Genomic DNA, 25,357 nt, shown 5'->3' with positions numbered 1-25,357 from the left:
TGTACCCTGCACACAGATCTCTGCTGTGCTGCGTCATTTCCTTGCAAAGCTGGCACGCTCAGGTAGCAAGGGGCAGATTGAAGCCTTGCATTGCCTTGGTTTTGGACGGGCTCAGTCCAAAAACAGCTAAAAGGAAACCCAGCTAAAGTCTTTCTCAAGTTCCAGGCCATCTTTGAGATTCAGGGGTGTGTAACATACTTGTCCTCTCCCTGCTCCATGCACATGGTTGCAAGTTGACTCTCTCTGTCCTGTGCACTAAGCTTAGGAAACAGAACTGTATTTTACAGAACTAATCACTCGGTTTGTAGACTTTTTGGCTGCAACATTTTGAAAAATTACTACTTTTATGCAGGTCATTTTATGTTGGATAATGTTATGGAGCATCAGGCATAACATTTTCCTTGAAATATGCTTGCGGTTGCTGGTTTAACTGTTCAAATCTTAAAAACACTGCATTCAATAGTATTCCTTTCTTTTTTTTCCTTCCTATAGGTTGGATTTTTCCCTAGCGAATGTGTTGAACTAATTAACGACAAAGTCCCTCAGTCTGTGACCAGTCCCAATTTTGGTAATTCAGTGCCAAAGCCAGGTATGTTTGTTAGATTTTATAGTGTGGTGAAATTAAATGCAGAGGGTTGTTTTTTTCAAGTTCCATGTTTGTTTAATACCTCCTTTATACACTATGTTATACTCTGTGTTGATCATCCTTTATGTGTACCATGTTATTTTCTATGTGTTGATCATCTACACATTACCTCTCTGAATATTCGCCACTGTTAAATGTCTTTCATCTATGGTATATCAGTGGTGTAGCCAGTATCAATGTTCATCTCCTGCATGACTTGAAAGATTTCAGGCATGTAAGAATTTAAGATTCCTTCAGTAATCTGTAACTAGCAATTCCATGCAATATCCCAGTTCATGGTGTCCAGAGAATGTTTCACATTAGTGTTTTGTTTTTTATAAAGAACACACAGGTGGTCCAAAAAATGTTTTTGCTGACATAGATGGAATAGATTAATAAGGTACTGCAAGCTGCTTTCTGTTTGGGGATTGATGAAGAAAGTCAGATATAGCAGAACTTGGAATCCTAATTGCCTCTGTGCTGGGCGTATAACTCTACCCACTTCCTACAGCCCTTCTGGCCAGTTCAGTGTTGTATGAAATACAGGCAAATTACTGCCAGGCTCTGCTGATGAAAGGAAAAATAAACAGGAGATAAGATCTTGGATCTCATCCTGTTGTCATCCTAGTATATATTGGACGTAATTTCAGGTATATGTGCTGGTAAAACTAAGATCTCTATAGAATTTACTGGTACTTAAGGTTTTGTTTTATTCTTCATATTTTTTATACATTCATGTTTATACATTCATGTTTATTCATTCATGTTTATATGTGTGTATCTTGTGTATCAAGAGAAACAATCTAAAATTGCTGATCTTTCTTAAAACACTAGGCAGCAGACAAGGTGAGTTGGATAGCTGGTTAACTGGTGTTCTTTTCATCTGTTTTCTCTGTTTTAATGATGATCCTTATCTTCACAAGATTACTGATTTGATCCATCAAAAACAAAAAGATGCATTTCCAAAGTCTGATTTTTACTAAGGGAAATCAATTTTATCGATCTTATGTTAGGGCTTGGGACTTTTGGTTTAGTGGTAAAAAGTCACAAACACCCTAAGCTATCAGTGTACTGCATTAATCTGCGTGCTTCAAAGAGCTGACAATTCAGGGAAATAGTTTTCGCAGCTATTGGTATCTCTAGCCCTTGTTATTCTTGGGAACATGCAAATGTATTTGTTAGAATTAGTGTCACAGAGATCACTAGCAATTCAAAGCCCTGCAGCAGGTGGTCATTCCATAAATCCAGTATCTGCCTTTTGTTGTTTGAAGTTGATCTCTAAATACCGTGATCACTCACTGCTCTGTACTCTATCAGCTGAAGCATGTAGACAAGGGAACTTTAAATCTAAATACAGGCTGGGCTGCTAGATGCAATCATAAGCAAGTGTTTACTATTAAATATGGCTCAGGCAATTAAATGTCATGAACTGCTAGTGAGTAGTTTCTTGCTATGCTTTAATGAGAGATAATGAAGCAGCATAGATTAATAGATTCTATTTGTCTTTAACAACACACTAGGGGGTGGATTTCCCCTTTCAGTCCTGGGAAATGTTTGTTATAAAGTTGATACCAAAAGCCCAAGTCCTATTAAAACTAATGTGTTGAAAGATATTGCCAAGTCATGAGGCTGTCCCTGTTGACCTTCCCTGATAGTTGTTCAGGCGAACAATTAAAGGCAAAAGACTGCTCTAGAAGAACACTAATAAGGGCTCAGATGCAAGGACGGCTACAACAGTTGCAGCTGTTAGTGTAATCCTTCCCTGCCCTTCCTGTGCACACAGAATTTATACCATTTCACTGCGGCATTCTGCTTCTATTTTTTCCACCTTTGGAGGCTACAGCACTTGCATGCTGGAGGCCGATGTCCGGAGATTTCCTTGGTTGGTACAGAAGTTGGGGCATGGAGGCAGCTGAAAGGACTAGGAGGAGACTCCCATGGTTAAGGCATGTCAAATGCTATGGTGGAGAACTCAAGGCACTTATCTGCCTGGAGGAAAAAAAAATGATGTGTGAAATACAGGAGGGGTGAGAAGATAAAGGGCGAGGAAGGAGTTCCAGTTTCCTAGTCTGGGTTACCACACAGGTGCCCAAGCTGCCTTGCCTTGTTAATACAGCTCAGGCAGGTGGCATGGAGCAGAAATGAGTTGCTAGAGCACTCGGAGTGCCTTAAGAAGCACTGCTGCAAAATATGAAATTGGATTCTTCCAAGCAGTTCCTTCAAAGCCTTGCCAGGAATTGCACTGCTGGGGTCATGCAGAAGAACTTGCTTTTTGCTCACCCATATTCTGTGCATTTAATGCATTTTGACCTGTTGCTGACACATGTGGGGTATTTCCCTGTAAACTAACTACATAAACTAATTTCCCCCTGGTAGCTATATTTTAAACATTAGATTGGCTTTTTCCAAGGAATAGAGACTTTCCTTTAAGGAACCTCTTGGAGATTTTGTCCTTATTCAATATTGTCAGAGTATTTCATCCAGAACTAATGTGAAGTTTTAGATTTGGCATGGATAACAAATACTTATCAACATGCAAGCTTTATTTTATTTAATCAAAATGTGGTGTGTAGAGCATCTAGGACATTGTGTACCTGCAGCATAAAGCTCTTTGCCATGAAGGAATTCACAAACGTAAAACTGGTTGTGTTGTTTAATTGTCCATAGATTTGGCTGCATTGAGTAATCTAATGAAAAGCAGATGGAAAGCGAAGAACTTCCTGCCCTCTGTTTTTATTAGTATTTATAATTAGAGGTTTTGATTTGCTGAAGTGATGAGGACAACATTTTAATAGAACCATAAAATATTGCAACAGCCTTAAATACAGTACAAATAATGACTGAAGCTCAAATAGAAATGAAAGGCAGGCAGTGGGAGCGGAGCTGAGTTCAAACTCTGCTTTTAGAAACAACATTTTCATTGACTGTGGAAGTAGAAGGCTCACAGCAGTGATAATGCAGCCAGTGCCTGAGATAAAGAGAAGGAAAATGGACCACGGGGGAAAGCTGTCCATTTTATTCAATTTTGAAAATTCAAGGTAGTAAGAAAGAATATTGGTTTTGCCTCAATCACCTCTGAAATTCATTTGAAAATGAAGTTTGGATTGTCAAAATTATCTCCCAGAATGCTGCAACGGTAGGTATACTTGCAGATACCTATATAGATACATACAATTAAGGTAGGTTTCATTATTGCTTAAGAAAGTGGTTTGGAGTTTTTCAAACTTTGGACACATGAGAAAGCCATATGAGAAGAAGATGGAGTGCTCAGGAAGTTACCTGTTGAGTGGTGATTTCCCTTCAGGGTTGTGCTAAGCCTGTGCCCCCATTCTTTCAGGTAAGATGTAAACCAATATCCTGCTTGTTTCAATGTGTGTAAAAAACACCATAAAGGTCCGGGAAGGGAAGCAGGCTCAACAAATCTGTTTTCTTGAGTACTTGACTTCTCCTGTCTGAATTCTTCCTGAATTCTTATTCACATACAGGATTCTAAGGTTTACTTCTTGTCCTAAACTGTTATACTGAGTTGATATCTAATATGTTGCAGTTCATATCATTTGGTGACAATTTAGCCAAATTTCAGTACTGCAATAGATTGAATCAGCTTGTATTTATTACAATTTTTAAATAGATGGGATGAAAGGTTGCATTTGAATTTCAGATAGTTGGTGAGAAGGTAAGCTTTTAAATATTCATTGCGGTGCTTAGACGAAAAAAAGTGAATAGCTGTTGTGTTTTTTTCCTTGTAAGTGAACGTTTGGGAATTGCCCATAGACTGTGGCTGTGTTTACTTTTCTCATCCACTTCTTCCATCTCTGGTTGGTCTTTTCTGGAAACAGTGTTTATGTCTGTGTGCTCGTACAGTCCGTGCTCATTGCTTTGGTGTAATTAAGTCACAGGCAGCATGTCTCAGCTATCTGTTTCCGTCCATTCTCATGATTCTGGATATTTGTAGTTTAACAGTATTTAAAATCACATACCATGCTTCACCTCATACACGCTATTTGTTTCGTGTCTACTGCTAACAAGTAGTTCTTGCTGCGTACCAAATCTTCACTGCCCTGTGCCTTGGCGTGGTGATTGGTCTGAAGGTTTCGGGAGCATCTCGTGTCAGTGGGGAAACAAAGAACACAGATGCAATTTACAGTGTGACAGTGAACCTGGGTGAAGAAATGGGGTATAGGAAGGTAATGTTTTCTTTTTTTTCCAAACAAACATTTTCAAAACTTCAGGGGTCTTTCTCACCCATTCTTCAGTCTTGCTCGGGACAAAAGAATGAGTGGGTTCAGCAGCTGAGCCCAAATTTATGGAGGGGTTTTTCAAATTCTTGTCTCATCCATTCATGCAATTTGGACTTAATGGGTAAATGTAATCTTGCATGAAATCCAGGATACATTACAGGGTACTTGTTAGTATTACAAGCTATTATAAATAAATACATTTTAAACAAAAATAACAGATTAATATGGGGCAACACTCAAGTACAATCCACTGAACTTCAGAAGGATTAAAATTTAGGTCTGGATCAGGCAACAGACTCTCCAGGGACCCATGTGGCTATCTGTTCTGACCTCCTGAAGACTCTAGTACAGTCCTGAATGCAGAATGGTACAGAATGAATTAATTTTCACAGGAAAAAAATGCAAATTGAGTTACATTGATTATGTTAGAGCTATTACAGTCATAACAGACTCTTAACGAGGTAATGCCTGGTTTGAAACAGGCTAGTTGCTAATCCCTGGATGAAGAAGACGGCATGGTTTTGTGTTTTTTTGTTGTTGGTTGGGTTTGATTTGCTTTTTAAATCAGGAAGGATAAAGTGCAAATAGCATTTACATCCCACAGATGCCTGGGCTGAGCAGTTGTTTGACACTGAGTGCGTAATGTCTTAATTAGTGCTTTTATAAGGAAAATATGGAAAGATACAATGTATGTAATTAGTACCATTCTCATTAATCTTAAGTAAACAAACCAGTTTTTTGGCACTTAGCATGCAACTGTTTCAGCAAAGCTAAATTAAATGAGACTTTCACTGAGCCAAGACAGGTACTGTTTTCAGTGTGGGAGCAGATGTACTAACACGCTCAGGGCGGCCAGGAGTTCTTGATAGGGAAGACAGAAGATGTGCCTTCAGTATTGACAGGACTAAGGGCCCCTCCTTCAAGAAATCACGTTCTCTCAGCTCCTGTCAAGTGAGGGGACAAAGATTTGGGTATGAAGGCCATCGATGTGAGTGTAAAAGCTGCTTCTTTGGGAAGAAGCTGCTGCTTTAAGAAGGACAATGCCAAGTTGCTTAAACCCCAGGTTAGAACTGGTCTAATCTGTGGAGAAGTCATTTATGGAGTTTTTCTTAATTTCATCCAAACAAAAAACTAACACTTGGGGCTGAGGCATTAAGAACAAAGTCTCTGCTGTGTCTGCAATTGGTGATTTTCAGGGAGAAAACCTTTTGTCAAGAGGAAAATATATATCTTAGACAATTTTGTTTTCCTTTTTGTACAGAATAAAATGTAAGATAAAGCAGCTGTCTGCTTTAGCACCACTAGAAATGGAGGAAAGCCGAATGTGCTAGGAACCCATTTTCACAAAATGTAAATTTACAAATTTGGGAGGTTTTTTTTGTTTGTTTGTTTTTAAGAGGTTGGCATTGTCCGTTTATATAAAGACATACTGCATCTTCCTGACTCAACAAAGTACTTACACATAGGCTTAACTGTAGACACATGCTTAACAGGCATTGGGAGTAATGCAAACAAATCCTACGGTTCTCTGTTGCTGAGGAGGGTTGGGCCTTATGCTAAAAGTTCAAACGTACTAAATGCCTTTTTTTTTTTTTTTTTTTTTTTTTTTTTTTTTTTTGAGCTGGGACACACTGGTTGGGGAATTCTTGGATCCTAATGTATTTCCAAAGTGTTCAGGGAATAAAGCACCAACATGAAGGATTGAGTCGTTGGTTATGTGTTGCACTGTGTACAGCCTAGCTGAGCTTTGTGTGAAATTAACCCATTTGGAATGGGTGCATGTTTTAACCAACTGTTTTGTTTGTTTTTTCTTTTTTTAATGATACCTTCCCAGTCTCCCCTGCCCACGGAGCCCGTCCAGCGTCCTGGAGCTACTTCCCCCCTTGTACGTTTTCATTTATTCCTTGTTTCTTCTTTCTCTCTGTCTCTCTCTCTTTTTTCCTTCTGTACCTGCCATTCAGTAGCACTGTTGCTTTGAAGGATATTCAGGGATCCAAAACCAAAACTTTAGTCTAACATTGTGCCTTTGTAAAAGCTCTTCGGACAAAAAACATAATACAGCAGGGAAACAAAAAAAACGATTCTAACTTTTTTCTGTGAGAGCTGATAGAATCATTCTGAGTCAATAATACCATAACGGCAAGAAATTGCCCTCTAAAGTGCTGGGCAATCAAGTGAGAATGCCAATTTGAAAGAAAGAGAAGTTTAATTTCTCTCCATCACCCATTTTTGACATGGGTCTGAAAGTACATTACAACTTGAAAATATTCAGAAGCAGAGCTTCATGCTGCTGTGGTCTTGTATTTAGGTCCAGCTAGTGCTAACCTAAACCTCATAACAATAGGCTATTGCCAGTAAATTTGAAAGCATAGACTTAGTATGTTTTATGATAAAGGTCTCATTTACACATATCAGCTCCCAAAGGGATGTTGTTTGGATTTCATACATCAGTCTTAATATTGGCTATGCAAATATTGTGTATATATTTTTATATAAATATGAAATATGTGTGTACGTGTATAGATGTACACATACTTGCCCCACGCCCATGCACACCTGCAGCCTGTTGGCCCCGAGGAGGAGCTGTGATAGCCCAGTGACATGGAAACAGGCTCCTCCAGAGAGGAGTGTGGTTTGACAGCAAGCACCGTGTTTCTGGGGTGCAGACTTCACGTCCCGAGCACCTTGCAGAGCATGAGCCCAGATCATCAGATGCTCTCCAAACAGAAAGGAGGAGACTTCAAAGAGGAAAGGGAGAGCAGGGTTTGTGTTTCAGATGGGGTCACGGAGCCTGTGTGTGGCTTCTTCCACTGCAAGTATGCCAAACAACAAGAGACAGGGGTATTTAATCTGGGGTTGGGTTTTTAAGATTGAGGGCAAAATTGCTATGACTGACTATATCCAGTGGTGTATAGCCTGCCAAAAAGTTTGGGAGGTTAGAATAGTGGGCACTGGTAAGGACTGAGGAGTTCCCTTGAAACATGCATTAGGGACTGGTGCAGCTCCTTGAACGTATGGGTCCTTCAGAGATGCCATTCCCACTAGGGTTCAGTAATAGTTAACTTCAGATAATAAAAGTAGGGTGTTTTTTGTTGTTGTTGTTTTTGGTGGCCTTTTTTTCCCCCTTTTTATTTTGAAAACAAAGAGCAGCCACATTTCAGCTTACTGAACCTGAAAGGTTAGCATTCAGCCACCCTTTTTTAAGCAGTTTGTGAGAAGGAGGAGTTCACCACTAGAACAGCTATAATACTTCTACTCAAAGCTATAGGGCTTGTTAGTGGTTCTGCTTGTTTTTCATGTGAAATTAATTTCCTTTGACAGCCGTGTCCCTTTGTGAGTCATGGAATTGCAACAGAGATTAGAGACTTGGCTATCGCTCTGCACAGAGCGCCACCAGAGATCGTGTGCCACTTCCCCCTGTGCCTAAGTTCTGCTCTGTGGTCTGCACCGGCAGCTCTTGTTTATGATGTTTCTGTGTTCCAAAGATCATGGTTGCATGTCTTCTGTTACTAGCAATTTAGGAAGATACTTGATGTATTATTTTTTTTAAGTATGAAAGCTTCTGGGTCCTGTTCAGGCTCTGCTGGTGTTGGGGGAAGTTACTTTCTGTGTTCAGGAAGCAGTTTTTAGACCCTGAGGTTCTTTTTTGGCCCTTGGCTTCCCCATATAAAACAAACTGAGATCTAAATAGGGAGGCTTGGGGCAAAGTATGGTTTTGAAACTGGGACAGAGTGCCTCTGAAAATGAGCTCAAAATCGGCAGTCTCCCAGCCCTAGCAAAGCCCACTATTGTGCAAGTTGCGGCTAAGTTTAAACATCTGTGATTCTTCAACAAGCATTTGCCAAACTAAATTGGGATCTATTTTACAGAATTTTTCAAAACTTTTTTAAAGTGAAAAGTGTTTGCAGTGATGTGTTTACATACTGTGTGTTTGTTAGCACTGGAATTGAGAATTAGACTGCATCTGCTGTGCTCAGACCTGAGCCAGCCTTAAGCCAGATGCTCGGGTACCAGTAGGGTCCACCTGCATCCTCAGCAGCTCAAGTTTCCTTGGAATTTGGGTGCTCGGTCAGCTTATTTCAGCTCACCTCATGTTTTTTTGCTGTTCATCCTGTGAGCTTGGTATATCACTTCACTTTTGCACAGAGCCATTGCTAGTTAGGAGTAGTTCAGGTCTAGAACATGCCAGAAAAGCAACACCTTAGAATGCAGGACACTGAAGTCTGCGTTTCTGTAGCACTGTTTCTCTAACTGCTGTCTCTACAAATCAAACTGCTACTCTCCTGCAGTTTGTTCCAGGAGATATTTTAATTTAACTTTGTCCTTTCTCTTGCCTTCTGTCTGTCCCTCTGCCCCCTTCCCACGCAACCTTAATTATGTGCAGATTTGGAGATGGATAGTGTAAAGCCAGGTTCTGCATGTGTTACAGAGGCTCTGAACCAGTCCCAGCTGAGCTCAGGTAGAGCCCGTTAAGTACAATTAGTCTCTTGGTGTCCTAACCAAGTCTAACCCTGTATGTGATAGCAGTAACTATTTGCTAACACCCTAGCTTTGCTTACAGAAGGTAGATGTAGCTGAAATAGTTTATTATTAAGATTTTGTGATTATTTTACTATCTGATGGCTGAAAAAGCCAATGTGTGACTCACAAACTGATTTTCTGCAAGTGATTTCGTTCAGGTCGGTGAGTCCAAATCTTAAGAGTACTGCTTAACAGGTCTGGGTCTTGCCATGTGGATGCTCTGTAGTATCAGTGGCTGTGAGTCTGTATCATAAATTAGCTTATTTTTTTCGTGACTGATGATTTTTTAAATGTAAAGTGTTCTTTTTTTCCTAGGCTTTAAATTTGGGCCTCAGAATGCTATATCCAAAGAGTGTGCCAAACCCTCTTTGACGATGTTCCGGAGGAAAGAACTTGCTCGAATAAGAGAGAAAAGAAATGTGGTTACATGCTGTAGTTTTATGGCAATGTAAATGACCCTAATGTCTGCCCACTTGCGCGGTGATAGCAGAAAACAACTGTGTTGTGTTGGCATTGTCATGACAACGTCGCTACAGATTTTTCAGAACTAACATTAGGTAAAATTGAAGTGTTCAAGTGAAACTAAGGAATTGAGATGCCTCTCTGGTAGATTGTATGTATTTAAACAATTTGATCGCTGATTTTGTAGAGGTACTTGATAGCAGACATTCCTTCTTTGCTGTTTCAATAAATTGTATTTGGACTTTTGTTTTCCTGGATTTCCCAAGTGCATCAGAAGAAAATGGAAATGGCATTTTAGGATAGACTGAGTAGCAAACTTTTTGTTTCCAGCAGGTTAGATCGGGGCTTTACAGTAAGGTTGGCGATAAGACATATTTCTTGCAAAGCATTAAGGCAACATGTTGTCCTCTTACATCCCTTTGTTTTGAGGTTGAAATGAATTCATGTGGTAACTGTAATCTCATGTAGATGGTCCCAGTGTATAGAGTATAATGAATTGGTTAATGGGTATTTGATATTGAAATGATACTAATAAGTACAGCCAGTCAGAGCTCTCTTGGGTTCAGCTCTCCACAATGCTGGTATTGTATTTAAGTTTATTAAGGAGGCTAATGTTTCTGCAACATGGTGATTTTAAGTGCCTGGTAAGTGCCAGGCATTTTTCCTAATTGTATTTCAAACGATTGCGAATCTTCTTGTGGTTCCCTATGTGTAAAGCTCCCTCGGCTCTCCCAGTGCTGAAGTCCTTGTCTCTCCTTCCATGGCTGCCTTCTAAAGTCACCAAAGGAGGATTTATTTTTTAACTAGGCTTTAAGACTTCATTTTACTCCAGTAATAAGTGGTTTGTTGGATGCTTGCATTAAAAACAAAGAATTTTTCTTAGCAGTGTTATTTTACTGGTAGTTTGCATCTTGGATATGTCAGGAATGCCAAACTTGGGCTTCCATTATTATGTTGAATTGCTTGCTTTCAGTGCTCATTTTTCTGAATTGCGCCAGTAATTACCTGTTTTTAAGAGAAGGGGATTTATTGCCATTACTGCTCAGGACTGCACATAGCTATAAGACATGCTATTGCAGTTGTCAGTCTTTTTAGTTCTTTAAATTCGTGTGCAGAATTGAAGTACGGATCAGAACTGCAGCAGTGTTTTCCTGTTAGTTTTTCATTTCCGCAGTCTCCCTTTCTCTTTGCTCTCCCTCCCTTGTTCAAAGTGATTCTCCTCCTCCCGCTACTTCCCCCCCTTTTTTTTTCCCTTCTCATTTTTTTGGCAGAAATAGAAAGGAATCAGAACTGTGGGCTGATCTGTGGAAATGCTGCTATATACAGGATTCATCTGGCCTCCTATGCAAGTCGCACCATAAAATCTGTGATTCTGCCGGAAAGTATGAGTTAGAGAGAACAGCTTCCTAGAGCCTGTATTCTAGGAACAGATACTGACAGAAACTCTAAATTACATATTCTGTGTTCATTGGAAAAGTAAGCGTCAGTAAGTAATCTGAAGTTGATCTTGGCCTAGAATGAAAAACTCTTCCACTTGGGCCTGGATACAGCTTTTAGGCTGTTTTTGTAGCACGCACATTCTGACAGTTTTTTCCCTTTAGAAGGCTGCTGCAAGGAACGTGTAGCAGTTCGGTGTCCAAATTCTGCTAGATGTGGTGTTTAGCAGAGGAACTACAGGAGCAAAGCACCTGTGGGCTTAATCCAGCCTCCACCAGCCCCAAGCTCCGTTTCCCTCCCTCCCCAGCTGGTGCATCCCAAGAGCAGCAGCCTGATGATGTCCTGCCCCAGCTACTAAAGCGTCTCTCTTCAACCCCATTTTAGGGAGCGAATTTTGCAATAGTTGCATTTTGCTTCAGCAAGTCAAGCAGCACTGAGCTGTGTGTTTAGTTTTGCTTTCTCAGCGTTAGTTTGGGAGAAGGCGCCAGGGAGGCCTCTGTATGAGCTCCAGGGCTCTGGGGTCTTCTTCCCTTTTTCCATCCCAGTGTGTAGGAGCACAGCAACCCCCCCAGCTTTCCCCAGAGCCAGCCACCGAGGCAGAGGATTTCCAGTACGATTTGCACAGCTGAAACTGAGAGCTATCTTCAAAATGCCCCCTTTCCCTTTGCAGTAGGGCAAGTTTTTGATACGTTTTCCTATAGAGCTCCATGAAAAGATACCTGAAGATTTCTGAGGTTGTTCAGCATTTCAGGAAGCCGGGGGTATCCAGTGGGTTGCAGGCACATAAGGATGTAGATGCCAGTGAATAGCAGTTCTGGGGGTCCTCTTCCAAACTGGGACAAATGATAGATTTTCATGGAACTCAAGGAAAAAAAAAAAAAAAGAAGTCCTAAAAGTTAAAAACTGTAATTTTTTTTTTTTCTGCAGACTGCATTGTGCTTCTGACTATGAGAACATACTTCTGTCTATAACTTGTTTTTGAATACAGCCTTCAGTGGCAAATCTGAAATACTTTTTCTGACCACATAAATAAAATCCATGAATTCTGGCTCCCTCATAAGTGAGGGATGAGCAAGAATTTTAAGAGTTTCAAATAAATTCCTAGGGATACATAGCATTAGGAAGGCAGTGTATTTTTTCTTCTTAATCCTTTAAAGCTTCAACAGTGCAGATGTTTTCTGGCAGTAAGAAGAAAGCATGCATTTTGGCAGGGTTTTTTAAGCACCCATGACTGTGTTTCATACCCACAGACTGTGGAGTCTTAGGTAATGTTCGCAGTTGATGCAGTATTTGCAGTCGGGAAAAACAGATATTTTTGTAGCATGTTGTAGGTGCTATGGAAACGTACTTTGATGGTTATCAGTTATTTGTGGGTAAATTGGTTGAAGTTTTTTTCTTCAGGAGGTCTGGCTTTGAAAGAATGGAGCTTTCCCTTTAGAAGAAGAGAGCCAGGCATCGCTGCCCTGGCTGAACAACCCCTGGCAGGCGGGGTCAGAAGCAGAGGAAGGAGGCTGGGCAGGAGGCTCTGTGGTTTGGGAAAAGAGCTGCATGGAGAAGAGGAGAAGTCTGGACTAAACCAAAAGGGCATCTATAGGCTCTGGGGACCTGAGATGAGGAGATGGATAGAGTTTGGTTTTGCCGTTTAATAGTTTGTTTTTTCTTTACCTGAAATAAAAAGGGTGTTTTCAAGTCAGCTACAAGACCTGCCTGTCTCTCTCCCCATAGCCCAGAAGAAGGGAGCGTTGTGCCTGCAGAAACAACTGCCATGTGTGCAAAGTAAGCAATTTACAGGGATAAGCCATTTCACATGAGCATTGCCTTGTACCCTGTGCAATCACGTGCACAAGTGCAAAATGAGCGAAAAAGGTGATTGCTCTGGCAACTTGGCTGCCTTGCACAATATCAGTAACAGCACAGGTGCAGGGCATCACTGAATGAGGCCTCTGTGTCCAACCTCAGGCCAGATTTGCACTCATGTTTTTCCTGGCACAGCTGATCCTGCTGTAAGTAAGGAAGAGATAGCAGCCAGAGCTGACACAGCTTATCTGCCAAAAAAAGAACACACCACCACAAAAAGCCCTGCACACCCAGTCGGGTGTGGGCACAGCTGTCCTGGCAGAAGAGCCCTGTTGTCGGCTGGGGTTATGTCAAGGAAGCAGCAGCTCTGCCAGCTGAGAAATGTTTTGGGTCAGCATATTCTGCATCTCCACTGGGAGGCACTCCTGGTGTAGGCACAGCACTGGGAACCGACCTCGAGTCCCCTCAAGTCCTCGGGGACATGCATGAAACACAGGTGGAAGGAAGAGGCAGATTCATTTCTGCAATCCCTCCTGGGCAATTTCTTCCATGTCTGTGGTCACCCATAGCCTCTGGGGCTTTCTGAAGAAGCTGAACCCAGAGACAGCAGCTTCAGGCTCCCCAGAGTCTGATGAGCGATTTTGTGGCAAGACTTGTGTGTTTCTTAGGGAATTTTAACTGGAAAAGAAAAGGAATAATGGTGGTGTGTGTATCTGTGCACAATCTGTATGCATCAGTTCAGAAATAATTATGTAGATCTGTGTATTGTGTAGGTAAGAAAGAAATGTATTAGTGGTTTTGTTATGGAAATTATCATGGCGTTTGTGGCAGGCATGCTTAACCTCTTTTGAGAGGCAGAATCCACCAAAATAGGATGGCTGCTTGTGAAGTACAGCGGTAAAACTTGGCTGAGCACAGGGGTGTTGGAGGCACCACCATGGTAATAATAAGGCCAGCTTTCTTTTCACTTCTTCTGTGCTTGTTTCTCACTGCTCTCCACTTAGTTTTGTTTTGTTTTGTTGTTGTTATTTTTAAACTAGATATTTTTTCCTTTCTCACAAGCTCTGTCAAAGTGGGACTTAACTCTAATAATAGTTGGCTTGAGCAAAATTCCACAATTGTGGTAAGAGCTTTGAAATCATGGAAAAAAGGTAGTTTGTTCCGCTCTGCTTTTCTTCTTCTTTTTCCTGAATAATTCTGTCAATTACTGTGGGAGCCAAGTTGTGGCTCACAAATATTTCCAGGCAACTTTAACCTTAGATGACAGCCCATAGCGCTGACCCCTTCTTGCATTGGCAAATGGGTTTATCAAGGGTCATGCTGGAGCATAGATCAGATCTCTGCTGAAAGCCTGATGGTCATTCACGCAGGCTGAGCAGCTCCACCATCACCTCTCTGCATGCACAGGAGTGGAGCTTGGGCTCTGGCTCCATCTGGCTTTTGCCCTGATGCCTTTAGAGATGTGTATCTGTGTGAAACTCTACTGTTAGATATGAGTGGACCTGGAGAGTATTTGCTGGCAAATCCATACCATTTGTTTCGCTTTATAAGAACGAATTGGTTTGGGCATGGCCATGGTGTATGTGCGGGGCAATCCTGAAGCAAACACATAAAAGGATGTATTGTCCACTGCTTGGAGAAGATCTGCAGAATGTTTGCATCAGAAATCCTGTGCTAGCAGCCAAGGCAAGAATACTACTCTGTCCCTCTCTGTCTTGCCATCCTGCTTTTGCTTCTTTGCTATTCCTCCGCCAGCAGTGAATTTAAACTGCTGCAAAGTTCAGATCCTAACATTGCTCAGGCCTTTATGGTTTGCTTCTCTAGCTCACGAATCAGCTTGCGTCTGATTAATTCAGGAGACTTGACTGATCTGAAGTTTCATCTACAGGATTTCATTTAAGAACTTGTGTTGGTGTCGTGCTCATTCTTCTTCAGCATTTAATCCTGTGACTGCATCAGAAAGCTTGCATCAAATTCTTTGACTTGTTCTCATGGGAACTTGCTTTTGCTAAAGGGAAGGAAGGGCAAGGGAAAGTCGTCTGTTACCCACTTGGCTGTGTGTGATATCATTTTAACTGCTTTTTTTTTTTTTTTTTTTTTTTTTACCTTTGTGAAGGAAATAGTTGGAAAATGCCTCTATGTCAAAACTGACTTCTGTGAGCTCTGTGAAGCCAAGTTTTGAGGTTATCCCATGCCCATTGAATGGTTTGCTGTTCGGTTTGGTTTTTGCTTTTTGATCTCCCATCTTCAATCTTAGTTTCTCCCCAGAAAAGGAAGGTTGGTTGTTTGGGGGTTCTTTTTTGCATGTTTTGAGAGTATTTGATTGCAGGATAAGTGTAGCTGAGTAAGAAACAGCATTGAAAAATACTGGCTGCCTAACTTCTAATAATGGCTTGAAGCTTCCTTCAGTGGTCAGATCTGCAAAACCAGAAAGTGGAAAAAACTACAGAGTATATTAATAATGTTTTCTAGGTTATTCTGCCTCCCCATTACTTATGTCTGAAATAACTTTTGGAAGATAGGTTAAATTTAAGAACGCTTTAAGGATTGAATTTGTGACAAGTGTGTGGATGGAGCCTTTTCATCTGTGGTTTCAAATGCTTGTTCTTGTTAGCTGTGTTTAAGAGAGAGATGTTTATTACCTGCCTCTTCTGCTCCACTGCAAGCTGATGAACACATAAGCAGTGGAGAATTCCTCTCTTCCACTTGTTTTTGTTGCTTAAAATAGTCCAGCAAAATAAGTAATAAGTTAAGAACAGAAAACGAGATTCATGTGAAGATATATATTTTTCTTTCAATCAAGAGATTCAGAAGAAAGAGGGCATCCCAGTGCCATTCAGGACTGTCGAGGTCAAAGATTCCCAGTCTAGGGCAGAACCCATAAGTGGCAGAGGCAGAGAAGTCGTGTCTGTGGTGGTGGGACCGAGTCCTTTCGCTCTCATGCAGTGAGTGCTGTGCCAAAAGCAAACTTTTGTTTCCGGGTTCAGAAAAGCCACATCCCACATTGCTCAGGTTTCATTCCTGAAAGAAGGGCATTTTGTAGCAAGCATTAAGTAATTCTCTTCACAAACAACAAACTGCAGGTGTGTGTGTGGGGAAGTGTACCATTAGGAAAACAGCATTACCCTGTGGATGTTTAAATATCATCATAAAAATATGAAGTATCAGGATGGCTAAGTCAGATTTACAAAGATCTCTGCAACTATGAGCTCTGTTGTACGATTCTTTTTGGTGTTGTGTGTGACATATGTACAGCTTCCTACCTCTTGATGGCTTGTTTCCTCAGAGCAGATAGTTGTCCCTTTAAAACAGACATTATGGACCACATAATAAAATATCTCAAGTACTGTTGATGGTGATCTCCAAAGGTAATATGCACATCTACAGAGCTCTGTTATTTGCAATGTGGCTGTTATACTCCTGCTCTGATTAGCAAAAACAGGATTGTGACCTCTGGCCTCAGCTTGAAATGGTGTGCGAGCAAACTTGTGCAAACTGGAACAGTTTGTCACAGCACAGTCAGTCGGCTTTGTAGAATTTTACAAAAAAAAAAAAAAAAAGAAGAACCTGATCATGATCGTGGCAGTTTTGAGTAGCTGCAAGCAGTACTACTTTGCAATCCTGTATAGCTTGTTTTTCTGTTCTGAATTATTGTGTGTGCATTCTGCATGTGAATTTCGGATAGCATTGCTTCTGTTGTGTTTGTTCCCTATTTGTGTTGGGATTGTACCAATTTTTATTAATGGGCTTGACAGGGAGAAAGTTCCTGAAATATTCAGCTGGTACCACGAAGCAGATTTTGTATGCAAATTGTACATACACATGTATAGATCTAGATTCTAGGAGTCACTCTCAGCTGCTAAGGAAAAAAGTAATGTGGTGCTGTGATCATTGTCCAAGCAAAACAGCTCCTGTCGTAAATACAAGTATAATAAGTAGCTGGAGAACAAGCATTATTTGGAGATACAAGTCAGCAAACAATTTTGAAAACAACACGTTTGCTTGAGGAGAAACTACGAACACCAAAAGAAATGTTTTACCCTCCTGATGACCAGGATGCCTGCATGAATACAGGCAGATTCCTCTTTAATCCTTCTGACCCTGAGGTTGCCCAACTTACCTAGTGATCCCACATTTTAACGTGTGTGACAGCAATTAGTGAGATTGATGAAGTGCATTGCAGCCCTGTACGGACTGAGGAGCTTGGGGTCAGCGTGGTGAAAGAGAACAGCAGCAATATGTAGTCCTCAAGCACCAGATCAATGCAGGGACCCCACCAGGTCCCCTGGCACTTGCAAAAGGCCGGGCTGCTGGGCTCAGGTCACTGCGTGCTGGTTTTGTCCCTGCCGTGCCCTGCTGTGGCCAAGTCACAGCGAGGTGCGCTTTGTGCTCTGGCAGGGGGATGCTGAGAAGGTTTTGGGGCTGGGCTGTGACCTGGGTCATTGTGAAACGCCCCGTGTCGCTTGGCTTTTGCCAGCGGGCCCCGGATCGCTTGTTTTTCACGATCGTACCCGCAGCTCCACCAACACAACCCCGGGGCCGAGTGTCCGGGCTGCGAGGCCCAGCCAGGGGCCGGGCCTGCTGCCGCGGGGCACCCCGAGCTGCCTGCCCCAGCCTTGCCGCCTGACCTCCGCCCCCAGGGCCCGGGGAAGGCCGGGGAGGAGGAGGAGGAGGAGGAGGAGGAGGAGGAGGAGGGAGGCACCTGCGGGAGGTGGGGCCGGGCCGGGCCGGCGGGGCTGCGGGAGCCGGGGAGGGGCCTGGCGGCGGCGGCGGCTGCAGGGGCGGCGAGCGCGGCGGTGCGGGGCCGGGAGCTGCCAGAGCCCCGGGAGGCTGCCAGGGCCACCCCCGGCCGGCGACAAGCGACAGGGAGGTAAGGCAGCGCTCTGCTCCTCACCCCCCCCCCCCCCCCCTACCCCCGCCCACTTGTTGCTCTGTCTTGGCTCTGCCGTTCAGGACCGGTGTCCTCGCTGCAAGGTGTTTATTTTTTAACAGCCGGGCACCTGCCGGCCTCTCCTGCCGGCTTCTCCTGCGCCTTTCTGCCCCGGAGCTCCCCGGTCCTGCGCTGCTGCGCTGCACCCATGCGTCGTGCGAGGCCGGAGCTGGTGGAGCTTTCGTGGCGGGCAGGGTGGGCGTGAGGAGGCCCCCGGGCCCCATGGAGAAGGGGTCCCAGCAGCCGGAGCTCCCAGGCCGGTGCTGTGCCCGCAGCGGTCCCGGGGCTGCAGGGATGAGAGCCCCGTGCGGGTCCGGAGCGAGCTGGGAAGCAGCAGCTGAGGGACGGGAATGCCAAGCTTTGAATGTCAGGAGGGTTTGGCATGTCGCTTTATGCTTTCCTTATCCCTCCCTCCCCAGACTGGCACTCGGAGGACATAGGATGCGTTCCTAAGTGTTGTTGATGCTGTTGTTCAGGAAAGGGGGCTTCCTGTTTAAAATGCTACTTCATTGTTCGCTGAAGCCCCAGGGCAGCGAATGCACACTCTGGAAAATAAAATTCCCAGGGAGAGCAGTTACTGTGATCACAGGAGGCACTTTGCAAGTAGCCGTGGCTCGTCTGTTCGTATTTGTTCAGAAAGTCTCCCAGAAGCTATTGGCCGTTTTAAGGACTAAATGCCCTGCGGGATCTTATTATTTATGGCAGAGAAGACAGCAGGCCTCCTCTTTTCACTCTTCCCTGACCTCTTTTGTTCTGGGCACCACACAGGCGCAATAAAAGAGGCTCTTTTGAAGTCAAAGCTCAGGACTGGTAAGATAAAGGAAAAGAACAAAGCACGCAAAACAATACAATATCTGCATTCCTAAGTCTTCAAAAGTCGGTTTAGTTTGCTGCAAATCCCCAAATGTATTGGGCCCGATTTTCATTTTTGTTAAAGCTGTTGTGCGCTTCTTCAACTTTATAGGGAGGATGTGAAGATGTAATTTTCATTTTCAAAGCCGTTCTGCCCTGCCAGTGCTGTATATAGTGAGTGTGACATGAACGAGGCTCATGTCCCTTGTATTCAATGTCGTTTCCACTCCAGGTGAGTGCGAATTTTGTTTCCGATGCCAGACTTATCTCAGGGCTTGGTGCTGGTGTTAACAGCTCAAGTATAAACAATTTAAAAAGTCAGGGTTATGAATAGGCAAAGAACCATAACGATATCAATCTTGGAAGAGCAGGACCCTGTAGTTTGAAAGTAGCTGGTGTGGGTTGTAAACAGCTGCCCTCTGGCTAGTGAAAACGGAGATAGGAATCTCTTGTGACGGGATTGGGAGAGCTGCAATAATGGCACTTGTCATACTGGGAGTACCACATACCTCAGAGGAGCCTGTGTGCTGAGGTTTGCAGGGCTTGAGTAACGGCTACGCCAAGTGGTTGCGGAAAGGGGAGGTTTGTGCCGTGACCCAAGTCTCCTCCTTATTCCGGATGGATTGCACATATCCCTTCCTGAAGGAATAATACCTCCTTTCCCAGTGTCTTCCCAGTGCCTTGCATAAGGGCAGATGCTCTCTGAGTCCAGGATTGGGCTTCATCTGCCAAACTCCTCATTGTTCAACTTGTGCAGTTTGTTGGTTCACGTCAGATCTTTTTTCATTGCCCGCCTCCGCCCACCACCCAAGCTGAAGCGTGCTGCCATGCAGAACTGGAGGAACTTGACTGCAGTCACTCCGGTTTGTCCTGGTTTAGCTGCTGTCAGAGCTGGGCTGAAGAAAGATTTGTGTTTGAGTGAGTAGCGAAAACTCTGGGCTGCGTGCATGTGTCCAAAGAACTCGATGTTATTCAGGGTCGGCTTTAGTTGCTGTCAAGTTTTTGGAAAATCTCCTGCAGCACTGTTGCCATTTGTATCAGAAGTGGAAATAGCGTGGGCTCAAGCAGTAACTTCATTTAGGGTGTTTTTGAAGCCTTTTGATGAGGGATGGAGCATTTTTGATGAGCTGCGTGGAGCATACGACTGGTGTCTTACAGACAGTGAGAATACATGTAAGGGAGGGCAAAGGCAATTTGCCTTCAGGTAAGTAAGGTTTGAGGACAACCCGTCTCCCTGATGGACAGATCAGAGGTTTAGTTGTGCTAGTAATACACTTACCTGAGGCTGAACGTTACTTTTCAAGAGGTTTGTTAATCTCCAAGGTGAGCAAGATAAGCGAGAGGACCGCATTAAGCTCTGCTAGGATACATAGAGATTTAGCAAAAATGTAGTATGAACCAAGAAGACAGCAAAAAGCTATTGCAGGTGTCTCTCTTGCTGTCTTTCTTCTAGCTCTGCATTTTCCACTTTGCTCCCCTTGTCTCCTGGTCCCACTGCTGGCCTTGTGACCTCTTTCCCATCACCTGAGCTGCTGATGCTATTGCCTTGCATGCTAAATGGTCTCATTTTTATAGTTTTGCTTTCAGTTCTCAAATGTTTTCCAGTTTGGGCCTCTGATAACTTGTTTCCTTTGAACTACAGCCCCATCTGCTATTATTTCCTCACCTCCCATTGAAAGCCTTGAGGACCTTGTGTTACTTAACTGAAGCCCGTTCCTGCGGCTTTGTCACTATGCTATTAGTCAGCGCTGCTTTTTTTCCAAACACAATTGAAACATGCTAATAGAATTAATAGATTGACCTTGTCAGCCCTGTACCTTTGAAACCGCTCTCCTTTCTCAGTTAGCCTTCAGCTGTGATTTGTATCTCCTAACCATACACTGCTTCCCTCAGGGTAGGTACGCTCTGCTTCAAGGAATTCAGAGCTGTCCCCTGCTCTGTTTGTTCAGGAGGTCAGGTCCTGTTATCTTAATGCTCCCTTGGAGTTTCTGAGAAGATCAGACATATCTTTAGCCTGGAAGGTACTACAAATTTCTTCGTACCAAACTTCCCTATCTGTGGGCAGGTGACATCCTCATCTAGCTGTCCTTGCGCTTTGTGTTCCTATCCCCTTATAAATACTCAACAAATTTGGCAGTTTTTGTCATTGTAAATAATAGAGATTGTGGTTCTTGTATGCATTTTCTCACTGAGGTACAGAAACCTTCTCCCTGTGTGCATTATTACAGACGTGTGCCTGCGTGTGTCATATCAAATAAATAAAGCTACAAACGGTGCTGCTGCTCAGGTGTGCCATTAGCTTTTGCAGTCTTCTCTTCTGTAAGGAAACAAATTAGACCTAAATGCAGCAGAAGATGACGGAGGTTGTTGTATAATCTGGGAATGAAAATGCACCGAGTTAGTTACCAGGATCTCTGATGCCGGCTGTTCCTGTGCTAACCAAAATAAGCCGGCACTTAAATTTGAGCCAAAGGCAAGCACAAAGAGCTGCAGTTTTGTTGAGGTTGTTGTTTACGGACACTGCCCAAAGGACAGCTCCAGAATCTTGGGCAGGTGCAAGAATAGGAGCAGCTTCTGTGTTATTGGGCTCTGTAAATAAGAGCAACGCTGCTTGTTGGTTTTACTGTTATTCTCCATACCTTTACTGTGTTACTCTCCATGGGTATTGTGCTCCAATAATAGCTGGAAATACATGCTTGTTCGTGGTCATCATAGTTAATTTTGATGATTTTTATCTGCTGACACTGAAATGAATCACCTTTAACATGTTTCATGACCTCTTACAACACAGAGGCCAGCCGTAACTGATGGCAGCATGGCACAAGGTAGGTGCAGCAGCATCTGAGAGCACGCAGCAGTTTGTTGGTGCTGTTCACTTTTACTGAACAAATGAGCGAGAACACATTTATGAAGGTTATTGAAGACAAAAGGATATTTTTAAACTCTCAAATCCCTGTAATTCTAAAATCTTTCTAAAAATCTTTATGGCCAATGAGGGAGCCCAGTGTAGAGATCACTGAAATTACTGATTCATGTTGGCTTGTCCTTCTTCAGAACCGGTGGCCTATTCAGGAACTAAAGGAGGGTGTTTGGTGGTGCGTGGTTCCAGATTCTGGTTGGGTTTTTAGGGCTGTATAAATTAGCTTCCAAAATAGAATCTGTTGTGGCAGGAGGAAAGTGGTAAAATGTCTTGTTGCTAAGGAACATGACAGAGAACTGGGAGATGTGACTCAATTCTTGGCTTTGTATAATTTCTCTCCAGTACGATGTGGGTCCGCAGAGCACGTCTTGCTAAGTGTGAAGGGATGAGTATTAAAATACTGAGGTTTTAAGAGGTCGAAGGAACTGCTGCTCTGTAGGCAGCCAGCGGAACTGACTCTGCAGAACAGTGGTTGCACAGGTAAATGTATTCACAAGGAGTATGCAGAATCAGGAACTTATAAAATACGTGGCAAAGCCAAAGCCAGCTTCTCATCTCCTGATTGCTGGTGCTGCTCTTTCTTCAGAATAGCCTGGTGCTGCTCTTTCTCTCCCCACAGTAGAGTTTAATTTTAGAGGAGAATAGGTCTTCAGGGGCTAATAGCCTGGAACAATTTTAGTTTGACTTACTGTAAATCTCTCTTCAGAGAGGATGGATTTCACTTCTGTTTCGTAATGCCTAGCTGGGCTTTTTTATGACATTCCCACACCTCTTTCCATCTTTGATTTTGCGACTGGATATTGCAGTTTGTTTATGTATTATAAACTCCACAGCCACACGTGTTCTTGCTTTCGACCTTAGCACCGCGGTCTTGTCACAGCAGGGGCCAGCTGGGCTGTGTAGCGTGGAAAGTCGCTGGGGAGAAGAAGAGAAACAAACACACTGGCCGTGTGCTGGCAATGTGGGTCAGCAAACACGCTCCAAGATTTTCCCTCAGAGTCCAAGTTTACTAATGCTGCATTGGAAAACATGCTGCTGTCAACAATCCCACGGAAAGGATTTTTTCTAGGCATGGGTTCAAAACCAAAATATTAGCGATAGCACAGGAGATAAAGCAGGTGGTTTTTATTTGTTTAGCGTGGTCTTGTTTTCCCCAGCCAAAGTGTAATGGGGTTGGAAGAGGACAGGGAGTAGAGTTATGAAGATGTCCTATAGGGAGCTGCCAGTATCCTGCTCAAAACACAGTGCTGGGTAACCATATACCTGGGCACGCACTGAGCAAGCACCTACCTCTTTTGTGTATGTAGATGTGTAGGTCTTGAAACCCACTAATTTTTGCTTCTCTTTCTGGGTTTCCCTGGTGCCTGAGGAGAGGCAGGGTGTGTAAGGTGGGAGATGCCATCCCAGGATGCCAGTGTCTCATGGTGTGCTGTTGGCTGTGTTTTATTTTGTTCTCAGAGCCATTGCATGGGGGTTTCTTACTGAAAAGGGAAGGAAAATGTGTGCACAAAAAATTGGGTGCACAGTCAAGCCGCGTTTATGAAAAGATTTCTGTTTGGTCCCTGTGATTCAAAGGTGAGGAGTCAGGAGCCACTGCTCTTTTCCATTCTACTTGTGCTTTTCTTGCCAGCAGTTTGGGCAATTGTTGTAGTGAAATACATTTTAGCAGTGGTGTCACAAAGGGTTTTGTGCCCAGATGTGATGCTGCTGCACTTCGGGCTGAGACTCTCGGTATCACTGCTTCTTACGGGGGGAAATCCAGAGTCATTGCATCCCTGTCCAACCTGCGTGGGCAAAACGAGACCAGCAGCCTGGGCTGAGCTGCAGCCAGCCCGGCACATGGGCCAGCAGGCCGAAGGCTCGGCTGTGCAGCGCGGTGGCCTTGGCAGATCAGCTTAAGAAGGCCCGGCCTGCGTGCTCTGCTTCGCCACCCCCACCGCCCTGCAGATTACTGTAATCCGGGTAACTCGGTGGCTCAGCTGATGGTGAAGCCCCACAGAAAGATGCAGGAGCATGACGGGAGGTCCCCCGGGGCAGAGGTCAGAGGAAGACGGATGAGGCACGTCCCCGTGAGCTTCCAATGGTTCCCAAAGTAACCCAGGAAGAGCGCCTTGTGCTGAGCAGCAGCCGTGGAACTGCTTGGAATCAGCTGAGGGCTGACACGTTTCTCCAGCGAACACGCTGCGTGAAGCATATCCTGAAGTGCCTTTTTAGTCTGCGGCATTCGGGCAAACAGGCCCTGCTTTTAATGAAGTAATTGTTATTTAATAGTTTGCATCAATGTCGGGGGAATTTGGGGCCTCACTGACACTACAAAAGCTTGGTGGAATAGCAACAATGGCACAGATTGATTGATAAACGTTCCTCGGGGAGCACAGTGCGTGGCAGTCTCCCAAAACCACAATAAGCTACCTGGCACAAGGAGCCCTTTTATCTCCCTCCCCTCCCACTGTACAAAGGCTTTGGCCAGCGCAGTTATGTCAGCTAAGGGTGTGATATTTTTTCGCACTCCTAATTGACATATTTGTGCCAACAAAACTTCAAAAGTAGTGCAACCTCAGGATATTTTTTTATTATTATTATTTCTGCAGCCAGTCTCACTATGGCAGATGGAGATGCTTGCTCGGGCCAGGATGCTTGGCCAAACCTCTATGAGGAAAATCAGCCCCGGCTCCTTCTAGGAACACAGTTTTTTGAACAACTTGTTTTACAGTGCTAAAATCTAAGATGGAAAGTGATATGCCTAAATACTAGGATTTTTGTTTAGTTTTATTTGCCTTTGTGTTGGCAATTCAGCTGCATGGGTAATTCAGCAGCATCTCTGTCTGTAGCATATCCCGACATACAGAATTGCCTGGCAGTAACCCTGCTTTAGCCTTTGGGTTTACTTCTGTGTCGCCCGTCACCTGAACACCCCACAGGGAGACACCAACTGCAAATCTGTCATGTCCCCACTTTACTGATGGGACAATAAAGCAGGGTAGAAAAGGGCTAACTAGTTTGTCCAGATTTCCACAGCCTGTAACAATTTAAGATTCGTTTCTGGTATAAACCCTCTCCCTGGGTTCCCTGACTTCCTTCTACTTGCAAATTCTGGGTTTTTCAGCGCAGGCAGGTGGGTACAGGAGCCCAGGACAAGCACTTGGGCTGCAGCAGGAGAGCACCACTTGCTGTTGCTGATACCATCACCAGCGGGGCTGCAACGGTTTCGGAGCAGAAAACATTTATTCTGCATGAGTCCTGGGAGCAACCTTAGCGTCAGTGTTTATGCAGAAACTGTGACTGCTGCGCTAGCTTGATCTGAGCAGAAATGAATCAGAAATGAAATCTCTAAGGATATGCATTGCTGGTTTGACGGTCAGTTGATGCCAGGGGACTTGGAAGCAGGACTGAAAGCATTTCCCCCTTTATTGCTTTCGGCACACAGACAGCGAACCTGACAGCCTCCTGTGTTCTCGTGATAGCTTATCCGTATCAGACACCTATGTGCTTTTTTTGTTCTTTTTTATAACCTGTCAGCAGAGAGATGACTGCTCGAGTTTCCTCACTTTCCCACCCCCTGCCCCAAGAAG

General features: G+C 43.7%; 1 protein-coding gene across 5 annotated transcripts in view; it reads left to right on the top strand.

The window, feature by feature from the left end:
- The window catches only part of ARHGAP32 (Rho GTPase activating protein 32), a 264,914-nt gene that overhangs the window by 192,107 nt on the left and 47,450 nt on the right, over nt 1–25,357 (top strand). For 4 of the 5 annotated variants that reach the window (XM_032201829.1, XM_032201827.1, XM_032201828.1 and 1 more), the window contains one exon: nt 493–589. In XM_032201829.1, the coding sequence (XP_032057720.1) occupies nt 493–589 (97 nt within the window). Of the gene's footprint in view, nt 1–492; nt 590–17,938; nt 17,954–25,357 lie in introns of those variants that run through there. The other variant, XM_032201831.1, reaches the window with a different exon arrangement.

This window comes from Aythya fuligula, chromosome 22 (genome assembly GCF_009819795.1).
Source record: "Aythya fuligula isolate bAytFul2 chromosome 22, bAytFul2.pri, whole genome shotgun sequence".
NCBI classification, from domain to species: domain Eukaryota; kingdom Metazoa; phylum Chordata; class Aves; order Anseriformes; family Anatidae; genus Aythya; species Aythya fuligula.
This window is presented reverse-complemented; position numbering and strand designations above follow the sequence as displayed.